Source organism: Rattus norvegicus, chromosome 10, assembly GCF_021556685.1.
Source record: "Rattus norvegicus strain SHRSP/BbbUtx chromosome 10, alternate assembly SHRSP_T2T, whole genome shotgun sequence".
In the NCBI taxonomy this organism is placed as follows: Eukaryota; Metazoa; Chordata; class Mammalia; order Rodentia; family Muridae; genus Rattus; species Rattus norvegicus.
Genome location: NC_141543.1, coordinates 60,309,140 through 60,324,558, shown reverse-complemented (window position 1 = coordinate 60,324,558; position 15,419 = coordinate 60,309,140). Strand labels below are relative to the sequence as shown.

The 15,419-nt window shown below is 49.4% G+C and overlaps 1 protein-coding gene across 2 annotated transcripts; it reads left to right on the top strand.

Moving 5' to 3' along the window:
• The first annotated feature begins 5,555 nt into the window (after nucleotides 1-5,555).
• Nucleotides 5,556-14,832, top strand: Tnfsf12 (TNF superfamily member 12). Of its 2 annotated transcripts, none has more exons than NM_001001513.2 (7): nucleotides 5,556-6,007; nucleotides 6,168-6,215; nucleotides 6,986-7,061; nucleotides 7,843-7,896; nucleotides 7,976-8,011; nucleotides 13,802-13,926; nucleotides 14,086-14,832. In NM_001001513.2, the coding sequence occupies exons 1-7, from the start codon at nucleotides 5,849-5,851 to the stop codon at nucleotides 14,335-14,337; spliced, it is 750 nt and encodes a 249-aa protein (NP_001001513.2). In that variant the 5' UTR covers nucleotides 5,556-5,848; the 3' UTR covers nucleotides 14,338-14,832. The 2 variants fall into 2 exon arrangements, with proteins under 2 accessions (NP_001001513.2, XP_087429031.1); XM_087572905.1 differs by having other exon boundaries at nucleotides 5,773-6,007; nucleotides 6,165-6,215.
• Nucleotides 14,833-15,419: the final 587 nt, after the last annotated feature.

Here is a 15,419-nt window from a genome sequence, read left to right as displayed (position 1 = left end):
ACCTTCTGGCTCCTGAGGGAACCTCAGACACGTGACATACGTGCGCACAGACATTAACACACATATATAATAAAATGAATCTTAAAGGCAGGTGTGTGGACGGATGGATAAGCAGTTAAGTACACTTGCTCTGCCTTGCTAAAGGAAGGGTTTATAAAGTTGGACATCAAAGGTGGCCAGTACATTACCTACCGAATCCACAGCGAGGCAAGAACACGGTTTTACTCCCCTCCCTTTCTCGTCCCTGCTATACAATAATAAAAAGACCACAGCATCCCAGCCCCACAGCAATAAGAATAAATGAGTTTATAAAAGATTTTTTAAAAAAGTAAAAAAGGTAGTTAAATCCCTCACAACAGGGGTTGGGGATTTGGCTCAGTGGTAGAGTGCTTGCCTAGGAAGCGCAAGGTCCTGGGTTCAATCCCCAGCCCCGGGGAAAAAAAAAAAGAAAAAAAAAATCACTCACAACAGGACCTCCATTACTGGATTCTTATCTTCTCAGCAGGCCACTAGAATCTCACAGGCAATCCAGAGCAAAGGACAAAGGTCCTTAAGGGATGCCTGTTACCATATTACCTTTCTTTAGCCATCACAGGGGAGTTACATGCACATTTTTTACACAGGCCTGAGCACTCTGGGGGAAGTGTCACTGGGACAGAGCAGGCAGTAAGTAACACAGTGCCATCAGGTCATGGCTGACTGTCCCCACACGTGCATTAAGCCTCCTGCCTCTTACCTCCAGTGTGAGCAGGACAGCCCACAGGAAGGATCTCAGCAGATGTGACCCCTCAGTCCTGCATCTCTCTATAACCCTAAGACAGCGTAGACCTCCTTAGGTAAGAGTTAATCTGTGACACTGCGCTATTAGCAATAGAAAACCACAGGCACCCAGGCCAGGGAAAGAGGCTTCTAAAAGGAGAATTCCATGAACGGTGGGGCAAATGTTTAGAGATTCATCACAGATAGGGTGGTAACGTTTGTGGGAGGATAGGCTAACAGGAGTGAGGAGAGGGAGCCACCCAGCACAGGGCTTTGCGCTGTTTCACTGAAGGAAACTATACATTTGAAAGTGCATGGTGGGGCTGGAGAGATGGCTCAGCTGTTAGGAGCACTGACTGCTCTTCCAGAGGTCCTGAGTTCAAATCCCAGCAACCACATGGTGGCTCACAACCACCTGTAATAAGATCCGATGCCTTCTTCTGGTGTGTCTGAAGACAGCTACCGTGTACTCATATACACAAAATAAATAAAATAAATTGGAAAAAAAAAAAGAAGAAAGTGCATGGTGGTGCAGGTCTCCCCAGAGTCTGTACTAACTCATCCCCAACTGTCCAGGCTTTAGCACTGACAGTCCCTCAACCTAGATACCTCTTCACTTCCAGCAAGCTAGGTGATTACTGTCTGCCCCAGGCTATGGCCAGGAGTTAACTTTAGTCACTGCCAGCTCCGTAGGCATGGGTCCATTTCACAAACTCTAGCTGGCCCTGGGAACACAGTGGCCAGGGAGATGTCACAGTGACACACCAAATCACTATGTAGGACACATAAAGGTGACATGAAATTCCCCCTCTGAGTGACCTAGAAAATGGAAGTGGAAAAGCCCCTCTTTCTGCAGTGTTGGGGGGAGAAAACAAGGAAAACGAGAGAGGCTGGCAGGTTCCCTCTCAGTATTTTTCCTACACTTTCCCAAGTCATTTCCCATCAGCGTCCTAGAAGAATGCAAGTCAATTTTAGCTCTGGCGGCAAACCAAGAACAAAAAGGTTAAGTGTATTAAATTAATTTTTCAAGGCAAAGTTATGGGATCTGCAGATGCTCTGGTGTCTCCGAGGGGCCAATCCATTAGCAGGTGTGACTGGAGGCCTGGTGGGGGTGGTGGCAACTCCCACTCCCTCCCGGACAAGGTTTCCCATGGAGGAGGGTTTCCCTTCTCCTAGAAACCCTCCTCCTAAATTCACGGACAGAATACAGTAGGGATGTTAGAATGGGAAATGTTGCCCTGCTCTTCCTATCCTGTCAGCCATCTCCAGCAGGTCCCTCCATCAGCTTGCCTCTTCTAGGTACCACTCCTGAGATCCTAATGTAATACTGTTCATCCTTCTGTGGTAGCATTGGTGCTGTTGATGTTATTAAAGTGTAAAATGTCAGGTGTCTGGTCACTTCCTTTTCTCTTCACAGTGAAGATGATATTTATGTTTCTTCTTTTTTTTTCTCCCCCAGCAGGTCCAGGCACCTTTACGCAGACCAGGAGAATTCTCTACCACTGACCTATATTCCCAGCACACGAATGGTGGTGTTTTCTGGTCTGTTTGAGACAAGCTTTCACCACACAGCCCAGCTAATTTCAAAGTATCCACCCTCTGGTTGGGATCACAGGGGTGTGTCTGTGTGTCCGGCTTATACCAATTATTTGATGGTGGAAGTAAACACCTACTGTTTGGTCACCCTGTCAGAGTGACCTGGTGAAAGTGTCTGGTTTATAACCCACCCTGCCCACCAGCACCCTTCACATACAATATCTCTGTTAGTTTCACATATAATATTCAAGTGGGAGCATCTGTGAGGTTTGCCACACTGACGACCAAGTCTGGATTTTTCTAAGGATGAGTCTGGGTATAAACTAGCAACACCAGATGGCTAAGGGGAAGGGTTTTTACTGTAGATATGAGAGGGAGAACGGGCAGAGGCTTCTGGATGAATCCAGAGGAGAGGAAGAAATAAATAGACTGGACTTGGCCAGGGCTGTCAGAGTGAGAGAGGGAAGACTAGAGAGAAAACATCATGAGAGGAACAGGAGCAGAGAGAGACAGTGCATAATCAAGATAGCTTGGGGGAGGGAAGCCCATGAGCTGAGGAAGTTTAGGGGTGCATGTGGATACTTTAAAATATGTACCATGTACTTGTAATACCAGCATAAGTTTGATATGCTGATGGGTGCCACAGGTCGCCATGTCTCCTCTGCCAGACATGAGGGAAATGACCTTTGGTAGAGGGGAACCTGAGTCACAAATTCCTGAGGAATGTTGGCTTTTATCTAACTGCCAGACATCTTCTAGTGCTCCAGGTTGAGCTAAGTTCTGAATAGTTGGACTGCCTTTTGGGGTTTGGGGAACTGGAGTTTGCTTTGGACTCGACAGACTGAAAGTTACAGCCCTATATACAGACTTACATTATCATGACCTTGTTAATAAGGGCTTAGCTTTGGCAAACAATGGGCTAGCATTGAGCTTTCTTCTTTTTATTGATTGAATTTTTCATTGCTGCTAAAGATAACCTAGAAAACAAAGGGAGGAGAGATTTATTTGAACTCATGTTCCAAAGTCTCAGTCCATGGTCACTTATGCTGTTCTTTTGCCCATGGTGAGGAAGAACATCGTGGTGGGGAGCCTCCAGCAGAGAAGTGGGGTACAGGAAGCAGGGAAGGAAAATAAAAGGCAACGCACAATAGTGGTGATCTCCTGGCTCCTACAGGGCTCTCCATTCACAGCTCTGCCACCTTCCAATAGCCTAGCCTAAGTTTCAATTGAGAGCTGCTTAGATGGGAAACCAGATTCAGTTTCCTGTCCCCAAATGGCAGCTTACAAATGGCTGTAACTCCAGTTCTGCGGGGGGCCTGGCGCCCTCTTCTGGCATCCATAGGTACTGCATGTATGTGGTGCACAGACATACATGCAGGCAAACACCCCCACACACATAAAATTAAAAAATATTAAAGTTAAAAAAAAAAATCAAAGTTTGAATCCATCAATCGTCCCTCAAGATCCAACCACTTCTCAAAAACCTATTTTTGCACATCTTATTGGGTACCAGCTTTTGGGAGATACTTTATGTCCAAGCCATAACTCTCCATGCATTCAAACCTATATGTCATTCTAAGAAGAATATGGCAAAAAATTTTTTTTGGTATTTATCAATTAAGTACTATTGTTCTATTATAGTTTAATTATTTTCACCTCAGTCATGCGTTTATTCTTTAATTCTACCTGGGTTTTTTTTTTTTTCTTTTTACACATTTTACTTATATCATCTTTTATGGCCTTATATGGTTTGTCCCTCTGAAACTCATGTTGGAATTTAATCCTCACTAGGAGATAGTGGGAGGTGGGTCGGGACCTGGTCGAGAGGTGAATAGGGCTCTGCCCTTAATAGAAGATTAATCAACCCTAATCAATCCATCTACGCAATGAACGAATTAGTGGGTTATCTTCAGAATGTGTTGGCCATAAAACCAGTTTGGCCACTCTCATGCTTTCTCTCATGCTTTCTCTCTCTCTGTCACCCTGTGATGTTCTGTGCTACTTAGGACTTTGGCAACAGGAAGGCCATCACTGAGTGTGGCCCTTCAACCTTGGAACAGAACCATGAGTCAAAGTAAGGCTAAGAAGGATTGGGGGCTGGGGGACAGGGGGAGGGATCTCGGAATCTAATTCCTTTCCTCTCTTCTTTGAGCACAACTCTAACTACGACCAATCCCCTGAACACACAACAGCAACCAACTCTGCCTATTGCACTGGGGCCCCAGCATTTATAGACCCTCTGAAAAGTTCCCAGAATTCTAAGTCACACAATCGCAGAAACTGTCCGCAGCTGGCAAAACCACGCCTCTGCTAGAGCGCGAGGCAAACCACAGTCAGCTACTCTGAAGCAGCCTCACATCCCCATACCTGGGATTAAAACGAAAATACGTTCTTACATTTCTGTTTAAAAAAAAATTTTTTTTCAGAATTGTCACTACACTATCTCTCCTAAAACAAGGTGGAGAGCTAGTGAGACCTCTGGCCTCTATGTACACACATGCTCAAGCAGCCGCATATAGCACACAAAGACAACGTCACAAACTAGCTTTTTTTTTTTTTTTTTTTGGTTCTTTTTTTCGGAGCTGGGGACCGAACCCAGGGCCTTGCGCTTCCTAACAAACTAGCTTTAAAAAAATATTCTTGGGTGGAGAGATGGCTCAGTGGTTAAGAGCACTGACTACTCTTCCAGAGGTCCTAAATTCAAATGCCAGCAACCACATGGTGGTTCACAACCATCTGTAATTGGATCTGAGGCCCTCTTCTGGTGTGTCTGAAGATAGCAACAGTGTACTCATATAAATAAAATACATAATTTTAAAAAAATATTCTTCATTGCCGAAGTGGTGATCCCTGTCTCCTGAGTGCATTAATCCCAGTACTCAGGAGACAGAGGCAGGCGGGTCTCTGAGTTTGAGGCCAATCTGGTCTACAGAGTGAGTTCCAGGACAGCCAGGACTACACTGAGAAACCCTGTCTCAAAAACACCAAAACCAAACAAAAACAGAAACAAAAAACCCCCGAAACCCAGGATGATCTGAAAAAGTACCCTACGCTGGGAAAGAGGTAGTTATTGCCGACTTGAAACAAGTTAGAGAATTCTGGAAGAGGGAATTTCAACTCAGAAACTGCCTCCATCAGATCGCCCTGCAGGCAAGCCCTTTGGGGGCATTTTCATGATTAATGATGGCTGTGGGAGGGCTCAACATACTGGGGCGGTGCTGAGTTCCCGGGGCCACCCTGGCACACTGGCCTGGGTGGATGCCTGTCCACTTCTGCTTTCACTGGCCCTCAGAGGCCTTGGTCTGGAGTGCCACTGCGGTCGCCTGCTAGCACGCGCCAGGGCACAGGACTCCTCTTTCTTGCAAAGCACTCCGGGGAGGCTGGAGTTTAATCACACAAACAGTGTCCGGCTTCCTGTCCTCATCCGCCCCCCTCCGGCCCGCTTCCCTGGTCCCTCCCTCTCCCCTGGCCCGATCCGCCCACCAGCTCCCCCTCCCCATCCCTCGGGTCCCGGGATGGGGGGGCGGTGAGGCAGGCACAGCCCCCCGCCCCCATGGCCGCCCGTCGGAGCCAGAGGCGGAGGGGGCGCCGGGGGGAGCCGGGCACCGCCCTGCTGGCCCCGCTGGTGCTGAGCCTGGGCCTGGCGTTGGCCTGCCTTGGCCTCCTGCTGGTCGTGGTCAGCCTGGGGAGCTGGGCAACGCTGTCTGCCCAGGTGAGGCCCTCAGCATACCCCTTTCTGGGCACATTAGGAGCAGAAAATGCAGAGAAGCAGATGGGGGCCGGGTGGGCAGAGGGCCAGGGGATCGGAGAAGGGGTGGAGGAGGATGAGATGTCAGGAGAAGGACAAGGTGACGCTGCCTCCTTCCCAGCAGGAGCCTTCTCAGGAGGAGCTGACAGCAGAGGACCACCGGGAGCCCCCTGTGAGTAGGTGTGGATGCTGCATACAGGATGCCAGCATGGAAAGCTGTGCCTGAGCTGAGGTGTTAGTTGGCTGTGACAGTTGTGTGTGAGGTGTGTGCATTGAGCTGTGTGTGCTGGAAGACTCCAGCTGACACTAGTTTATGACTGAGTGTGCGGACTGAACCAGCCCACGTGGGTATGTCGGGGTATAAACGAGGGTGATCTGGATGTAAGGAGGTAACTCTACCAAGGTAAGAGTTGTGCTACCCGAGTGAAAAGTGCTGATTGGCTGTGAGGTGACTCTGAGGGGTCTGAGCCTGACACCAGAGACAGGCTATATGAATGATACGAATCACATATGCATACATGCTGTCTGTCTCTGCCCCACCTCCCTGAGATCCTGTGCGTATGTGCATGCCTGCAAGTGTGTGTGTGTGTGTGTGTGTGTGTGTGCGTGTACGTGTGGTACGTAAATAGGGTGCAGGTTGTTGATTGGGACTGAGGGCATTAAAGTTTGCCTGGTGTATGCGTGAGCACGTGTGTGTGTGTGTGTGTGTGTGTGTGTGTGTGTGTGTGTGTGTGATATGTCAGTAGGGTGCACGTTGTTGATTGGGACTGAGGGCATTAAAGTCTGTCTGGTCTCTCCAAAGGGATGGGGACCCAGCCTCACTCCCAGATTTGGCCAACCCCTAGGATTTGTGTCTGTTACTGGCTGATGGTTCTTCTGACAGACTCTGTGGTTGTTTATCTCTGGGAGGTCCTGTTTGAGCCCTGCCCTTAATTCCCCTAGGAACTGAATCCCCAGACAGTGGAAAGCCAGGATGTGGTACCTTTCCTGGAACAACTAGTCCGGCCTCGAAGAAGTGGTGAGCACCCACCCCTGTATCCCAGTCTTAACAAGAGTCATTGGTTCACATGCTGCTTTGCTCTTCACAACAGTCTGGAGTGAGCAGAGAAAACAACGACGACGACAACAACAACAAAACTATTATTTTTGTAGAGAAACTGAGGGAGGGCACATGAAGGAGACCCAGAGTCAAACAGCTAAGTGGTTGAGAGTTGAGAACGGGATCTAGGGATTTTGGCTCTACTTTCTAAAGCTCATTTTGTCACATGGAGCTGCTACCTGTGGACCCCACAAATGACCAGGAGTTAAAAAAGACTCCTGGAGTTCTCCTCAGGACAAGGTGTGAAGTCTGAGGCTTCGGCTTCCCTAAACAAACACTCCCATGAATCAGTGGTTTCAATGGATGAAGTTTCCCTGCTCAGTGTGTATGTGTGAAAGAGGGAGAGAGAGAGAGAGAGAGACTGTCTGTATCTGCATATGTCTGTGTGTCTGTCTGTATTTCTGTGTCTGTGTGGTGGTAGAGTTAGATTCCAGAGCCTTGTGCATGCTAGGCAAACACTCTCCCACTAAGCTGCACCCCTAGTCCAGTGTGGTTGATAATTAAAGGCCACCTCTTGCTCTCAGAAGTATCCCAGTTTGGATGTAAGTCATGTTGTCACTGTAGATGGAGGAGGATGAGGCTGAAGGTGTGGCATCCAGCAGTTGGGATAACTGCCAGGGTCCTGAGCAGGGGGAGAGGCTGGGGGTTAGCTCCTGGGTCCCTCTGCTAATCTGTCAATAAACCCTTGCTTTATTTTTAGTTTCTAAAGGCCGGAAGGCGCGGCCTCGCCGAGCTATTGCAGCCCATTATGAGGGTAGGTAGGCCGCTGTGGAGGGAGGGATGGTGGGAGAGGGGCAGGGCAAGTCTCACCAACTCTTCCCTGTGTCATACAGTTCATCCACAGCCAGGACAGGATGGAGCACAGGCAGGTGAGTCCCACCCGGCTTTCCCTGGACCCATCAGAGCATCTCCCACCCCAGAACCTGCCCCACTCCCCCAAGCCTCTTCCTTCCTGCATCCATGCTAGGAACCCCAGAAGCCAGTTTAGAAAAGTCCTTTAAGTTCTTTCCGTGACCCTGGCATGGGATCCTAGGCAGAACCAACCCACCCTCGAAGAACATAGGTCCCTTCCCAAACCAGTGGCCCCTAGCTTCCTCCTCCAACCTTCAGGCTTCTCCTGGAAGCCCCTGTGGTCCTGTTTTCTCTGTGTTCTGTAGTTTTTCTTGCTGTGTGGTCATTATTTCTCCAAATGTTTCTAGCCCCTCCCATCTCTGCCCCCCAACTTGACACCATGACCTTTGGACCTCAGACTCAGCTCTGCCCGTCCCCGTTCTCGATCACCTTGCCTCCCTGCTTTGTTCGACCTCTGTTACCACGCTAAGCCCTCCTATCCCACTGCTTCTCCGCTTCGCTTCAGTCTCTCCATGCTATGGCCTCAACCTCACTTCCTGGCACTTGTGGGGCGGACACTCCTGCGCCCTAGTACGCCTCTTCTGGACTTTGTACTTGCTATTCCGTCACCTGGACATCTGTCCACTGTGAAGGCCTGGAGGCAGGACACGAGGGTGGCTCGGACCCCACTTAAGTAGATAAAGGGAGAACTGGAGCTTCAACATGTAGCTTAGAGGTGCAAGGCTTGCTGTGCATTAGATGGAAACAGTAAGAGAAACGGGGGATTCATGAATATTATATGCTTTGTTTTCTGTTTTTGAGGCGGGCCCTTGCCACTCTACTCCGGCTGTTCTAAAACTCCTGGGCTTAAGTGATTCTCCTGCCTCAGCCTCTTTAGTGGCTGGAACTCCAGGCTGGTGCCTTCATATCTGGCTTGAATAGCTGAGAAAGATAATGCCATTCCTAAGACTGGATTGCCCGGGGGGGAAGTGGGTGTAAGTTGATTACTTAACTTGGGGGTGTCTAATAATGAACAAATGGGGAGAATGGTTAGTAAAGCGGATTTCACCGGGGGTAAGGCTGGCCCAGGCTAGGTGAGAAATGGTCATGGGGTTGTTATTTAAAGCTACAGGATGAGATGAGACACCAGGGAAGAGAGACGCCCCAAGAATGAAGCTGGGTAGAAGGGGAAGCCAGCCGAGGAGATGGGAAAGGAAGAATCTCAGGCAGGGCGGTGCCCTGAGATCTCTGAAGACAGTTTCAGGCAGGAGGATGTGGCTGTCTGCAGAGGCAGCTGAGAGGTCACATGACATAAAGACAGAGATGTGACTACTGGGTTTAGTGACATAATACCAGTTGATGACCTTAATGGGCGGCTTCAGGGTTATGGTTAGAAGTGTAGACAGAGCGCAGAGAGCATGAAGAAGGGAATGGGAGACGGCGGCAAGATCGAGAGAAGTGGCTGGTAGATAAAGAGGCATGTAAGCCAAAGAAAATCTCTGTCCTTCAGGGTAGGCACTGGGATTAGCTGGTAGGCATTCAAACCGATCCGATTCCCACAGCTGCTTTAGAAGGAAGACACCGGGTAACCTACACCTAATAAGTGAGGGATAGTCAGCTCGCCCAGGGTCATGGCAGACCTAAGTGGTGGAGGTGGCATTCAAAGCCAGCCAGGACCTGCCTAGGTGCACAAGTCTTCATGAGAGGCTCGCTTGGGGCAGGGATAAGGCTACCCACAGGCTGGTGCCCTGAAGGTGGAAGGGATGTTTCTACAAGGCACAGACCATGTCCTTTGGCTGCAGCCTTGCCCTAAGCCTGTTGCACCCAGCATGCCCTCTCCTCTTTCCTCTGTCTGTTCAGTAAGGCCAGGCTAGCTCTCTTCACCTTGGGAGAGATCGTTTGTTTGGGGCATCATTAGTTGGGCATTATTGGGCCGTTGATTTCCCAAGTACTACTTCACTGACCCAATATACATCAACCAGGAGCCTGCTATTTCCCCAGGGCCGGACCATGGTGAGTCACACTCACATTCCTTCGCTTAAGGATTCAGCAGAGGAACAGCAGACAGTCTGTAAATGTGTAATTACATTGCTAGATGACAAGAATGGTGCCCGAGATACATGGCACCACACAGGAAGACAATTTTATAGTGGAGTCAGGGACTCATTCCCACTGGTAGTAGCATTTAGGCCTTAGTAGGCCTCAAAGCTTAATTGTATGGTGGAGACAGCTCAGGAAACATTCGAGGCGTTTCCAAGAGTCCGATGAGGCTGAAGGTTGTTAGGAGTTTCAGTGAGACTGAGGTGGAAAAGGGCTCTGTAGATGTGGGGTATTGATCTTCAGTACTGTGGTGTGATGATGTCCTCTGCAGATCTATTGCATCCTGTCTTTAGCACCCTGGGATGCGTGGGGCCCGAGGGCTGCAGGTTGGACCTACTTGTAAGAGTAAATAGGGAGGGTAGAAGACTACAGGAGACACATGGCAGGTCACAAAGAGAAAAAGGGGATTGTTCTTCAATGACCCATCCATCAAAGGTAATGCAGGAAGCTGCAGACAAGGAGTAGACGCTCTAATACTTTGGGGAATAAACTGGAAAAGTCAAGATTGGAAACAGTGAGGACTCCCAAGGGGACTAGAGGGGAGGGAGGGGAGGAGAGGGCACGGCTGTTTTTCAGGGGCAGGAACAGTAGGAAACAGTTATCACTGAGTAAATTTGGTTTGGGTATTGGAGAGACTGGTGGGACTGTGGGCTGCAAGTGGGATGTGGATAGTGGAGCGAGTCTTCACCCTTCTGGATAAAGGGTCAGGCCAGTTTGGATAGAGGGGGGAGGCTGAACTTAAAGTTTGACACATGGCCGTGCTAACTCAGATGGGAACAGAAATGCCCAGGAAGAATCACTGCCGCCCCAGTGAGCATGGGCTGGGTAATTGGGGACGGGGAGACAAACCTGGGGCCATACACAAGCTAGACAAGTGCTCTACCAAGGAGCCACACCCTAATCCAAAGAGGTTCCTTGAGAAAGGGACAGGAAAACCAGGCAGGATGTTGCAGAGTGGTTCCAGCACCTTGAAGGCTGAGGCAGGAAAATAAAAAATCCAAGAAGTGGGGCTGGAGAGGTGGCTCAGTGGTTAAGAGCTCCGGCTGCTCTTCCAGAGGTCCTGAGTTCAAATCCCAGCAACCACATGGTGGCTCACAACCATCTGTAATGGGATCTGGTGCCCTCTTCTGGTGTGTCTGAAGTCAGCTACAGTGTACTTATATATAATAAATAAATACAAAAATTAAAAAAAAATCCAAGCAGTGTACTGTGGCAGCCAGGGCTACACAGTGAGACCTTGTCTTCAACCAAACAACAAGAAATAAAGGATAAGAGCAGAGCTGGGATGGCAGAGAGGGAGGGCTGAGGAGGGTGACGGAGTGTCAGGCCTGAGACCCAGGAAGCCTGTGAGTGAGGCTGAGGACTGTCGGGTATTCCTCAGTTAGGTGAGGCCAGTTCCAAGTGCTGGGAACACAGTCACGTGAGTAAGACAGCTGCCCTTACCCTTGCAGGGGGATAAACACAGAGTTCGTGTTCTGCTGACTGCTGGAGAACAGGAAGGGAAGTCAGGGATGAGCATGCCTGGGTCTGTTTACTTGTTTTATTTTGCTTTGTTTTAAGACAAGGTCTCAGTATGGAACCATGGGTTGGCTGTGAACTCAGAAACGAACTTTCTCAGAGTCAGATTATAGACCTGTTCCATCACATCTGCTGCTCCTGCAGGACAAACTAGAAATCATTGTCAGGAAGAGAAGAGATCCCGAGGTCGGGATCTGGAGTTGGGGTGGGAAGGGAAGTCCATAATAAAGGGAGAAGGAGCTTGGTGCATGGTGGGAGTCAGGAAGAAGGCTTGGATGGTGGGAGGCAGGGATGTAGGAGTGAGAGTTGGTGAGCTTGGGCTGTTGACAGCCTTAGGGTCTGGGAGGTCATGGACTCAGAGTTCCATGCCTACTACTTCCTTTTCCTTCCTTCCTTCCTCCCTCCCTCCCTCTCTCTCTCTCTCTCTCTTTCTCTCTCTCTCTCTCTCTCTCTCTCTTTCTTGTTTGTTTTGAGACAGGGTGTTTCTGTGTAGCCCTGGCTGCTTTGGAACTTGCTCTGTAGACCAGGCTGGCCTTGAACTCAGAGATCTATCTGTTTCTGACTCCCAAGTGCTGGGGTCAAAGGCATGTATCACCATGCCTGGCTTTCTTTCCAGTTTTCAACTACACTAGTTCTAGGGATTTCTTCTTGTGTGTGTTGTGGTGACAGAATTTAGAGTCCTAGGCGTACTAGCTAAGCACTTTACCACTGAGCTGCACGCCCAGCCCTTTCCCCGGTACAGCTCTGGTAATAGCTCTATTAAGACAGATTTCACATTCCATGCAGTCTGCCCGCCTGTGCAACTCTGTGCTCTTAGTCTGCCGTGACTAAAGTACACTCTAAAGTACAAGCCGTTAATCACCACAAAATATGGCTCTCACCTTTAATCCCAGCATTAGGAGGCAGAGGCAGGTGGAGGTCAGTCTCTGTGAGTTAGAGACTAGCTTGGTCAATATAGTGGACAATCAGAACAGCTAAGACTACAGAGAGAGATCCTATCACAAACAAAACCCCACAAGGCCAAGCCTCATAAAGTGGCACACACCCATAATCTCAGCACTTGCAAGGTAGCATAAGGAATTCAAGTTCATCCTCAACTGCACAGCAAGTTTAAGGCTAGCCTGAGCTACGTGAGACTGTGCCAAAAATAATAGTAATAAAAAGAGAAGAAGAAGCCATGTATCCTTTAGCCATCACACCATAGTCCCATCAGGGCTAGCCTTGGGCAATCACCTGCCCACTTGCTGTCTCTATAAACTACTTTTCCAGGCAGTTCCTGTGCTTGGGAGACTATGGCGCATGGTTCTTTCACTTAGCACAGTATGTTTAAGGCTTGTCCACCTGGTGGCAAGAAACTTCTTTATTCCTTTTATAGCAGAGTGAGGCCCAGTAGATAGGACTGCAGTGTTTGCTCATCTGTTCATTTGCTGATGGGCACTAAATGTTACTTTGTTTTGTTTTGTGACCAGCGTTCTCTGTGTATTCTTGGCTCTTCTGGAACTTGCTCTAAGACCAAGCTGGCCTCAGACTCACAGAGATCTGCTTGCCTCTGCCTCCCAAGTGCTGGGATTAGAGGCGTACACCATTGATGCTACGTATATTCCTATTTGTATAGGAAGTTTTAAACTCATAGCCAGTGAGCCTGTGGCCCGTCACTCATTTTTTTTTTTAAATTTATTTATTTATTTTTATGTATGAGTACACTGTTGCTGTCTTCAGACACACCAGAAGAGGGCATTGGATCCTATTAAGATGGTTGTGAGCCACCATGTGGTTGCTGGGAATTGAACTCAGAACCTCTGGAAGAACAGTCAGTGCTTTTAACCTCTGAGCCATCTCTCCAGCCCCCGTCACTCATTTTTAATCGACTCAAATGATGTACACACAAACATGCACATGCATCTTATATGTTCAAGACACAAACCATGTTGATGAGATAGATGTGAAAACCCCAGCCTCTCTCTTACAGCACTGCTCTTCTATCCCCTCAGAAGCCCTGAAGCGCCCTGGTCATATACGTTAGGTCTCCTCACACAATACCTTCTAGTCACTTCTTGTACCATAATGGCATGGCTCCACCTATACTCTGGGCCACTGATACCCTTCGGGGTAGGTTGTACCTCACAAATATGTAAACTTGATGGATTCTTAGGGAGTGTGGGGGAGTCTGGTAAAGGGCTTCTACTTATCCCTACACATCCCCTATCCAGGTGTGGATGGGACAGTGAGTGGCTGGGAAGAGACCAAAATCAACAGCTCCAGCCCTCTGCGCTATGACCGCCAGATTGGGGAATTTACGGTCATCAGGGCTGGGCTCTACTACCTGTACTGTCAGGTAAGCCCTGGGCTCCATGGGTAGAGCGATGGCTAAGGGGAGGAAGGCTTGGCAAGGAATGGGTGGGAGTGGGAGAACCTGGGTTTCATGAAGGAAGATGCCTGGATTTCGATGAGGGCAGGCAGAGGTCTGGATTTTGCTGGTTTCTCTCTGCTCCAGGTGCACTTTGATGAGGGGAAGGCAGTCTACCTGAAGCTGGACTTGCTGGTGAATGGTGTGCTGGCCCTGCGCTGCCTGGAAGAATTCTCAGCCACAGCAGCGAGCTCTCCTGGGCCCCAGCTCCGTCTGTGCCAGGTGTCTGGGCTGTTGCCTCTGCGGCCAGGGTCTTCCCTTCGGATCCGTACCCTCCCCTGGGCTCATCTTAAGGCTGCCCCCTTCCTTACCTACTTTGGACTCTTTCAAGTTCACTGAGGGGTCCTGCTCTCCCAGGTTCTTTAAACTTTAACCTAACAGCTCCCAGAGCACCACAGCACCTCCCCACCCCACGCCCACTCCTCCACCCTCTAGCTGTTCCTTGCTCCAGTCCTGTCCTCTCTTCCAAGGCAGCCAGGGCTTGATGACATGTTTTCCATTCCACAGACATATTCCCGTTCTTCTGTAACCTCCCACCCCACCACAGCTGCCCGCCTCACGAGCTCCCAAAGCCCCCACGTACCCGACTACCCCGCCCCAACCCTGGGACCCTGTTTTTACTGACTATGTGCATCAGGCATCAAGATAGGCTGGACCTGGTGGCAGGAAGCCAAAGAACCTGGGACTAGGCCAGAAGTTCCCAAATGTGAGGGGAAAGAGATGGAGACAAGCTCCTCCCTGGATCCCTGTGGATTTTGAAAAGATACTATTTTTATTATTATTGTGACAAAATGTTAAATGGATATTAAAGAGAATAAATCATGATTTCTCTTCTTTGGGGTTCAGTGTAACTGAAGGTTGTGGGAAGGGAATCTTAGGCTTTGGGGAATGGGGACCTGCAAGCCTCCAAGCTGCAGTTTTGAATAGAAATCACAAAGATACCAGAAAAAAAAAAACCATGCAAACAACAACAAAACCACCTGGTCCTCTGCACAAGGCACTGCAGAAGCAGCCTCATTTTCCTAGCAGCGGACTTCCTCCTGCAGGGGAATCCCTGGCTGGGAGGAGCAGGGTCCTTCCTCTTGGCGGCCTCAGGACATTCAGCAGTTGAGCAGGTGCTGGCACGGGCCTGGCTAGGAGATGGGATGGAGCTAGCCCGGGAAGGGGCTCAGAGCCATAGGAAGGGCTCTGGTGGGCCAGCCGTATGGGTGTGGGGAGGAGTGCTGCGCTGACTGAGGGGCTTGGGGCTTTTTTCTTTTCTCTTTGTCCAGAGAACCTTATGTAAGAACTCTTCTTGGGAAACAGGAAGTCCGGCTTGCCAAGTTCAGCACAGGGAGTAGTGCAGGCCTGGTTCCAACACACCCGGCCCAGCCTTAACCCCAGCACCCTGCCAGTTTCTTGTCCTTGGTTCTCCTCCCTGC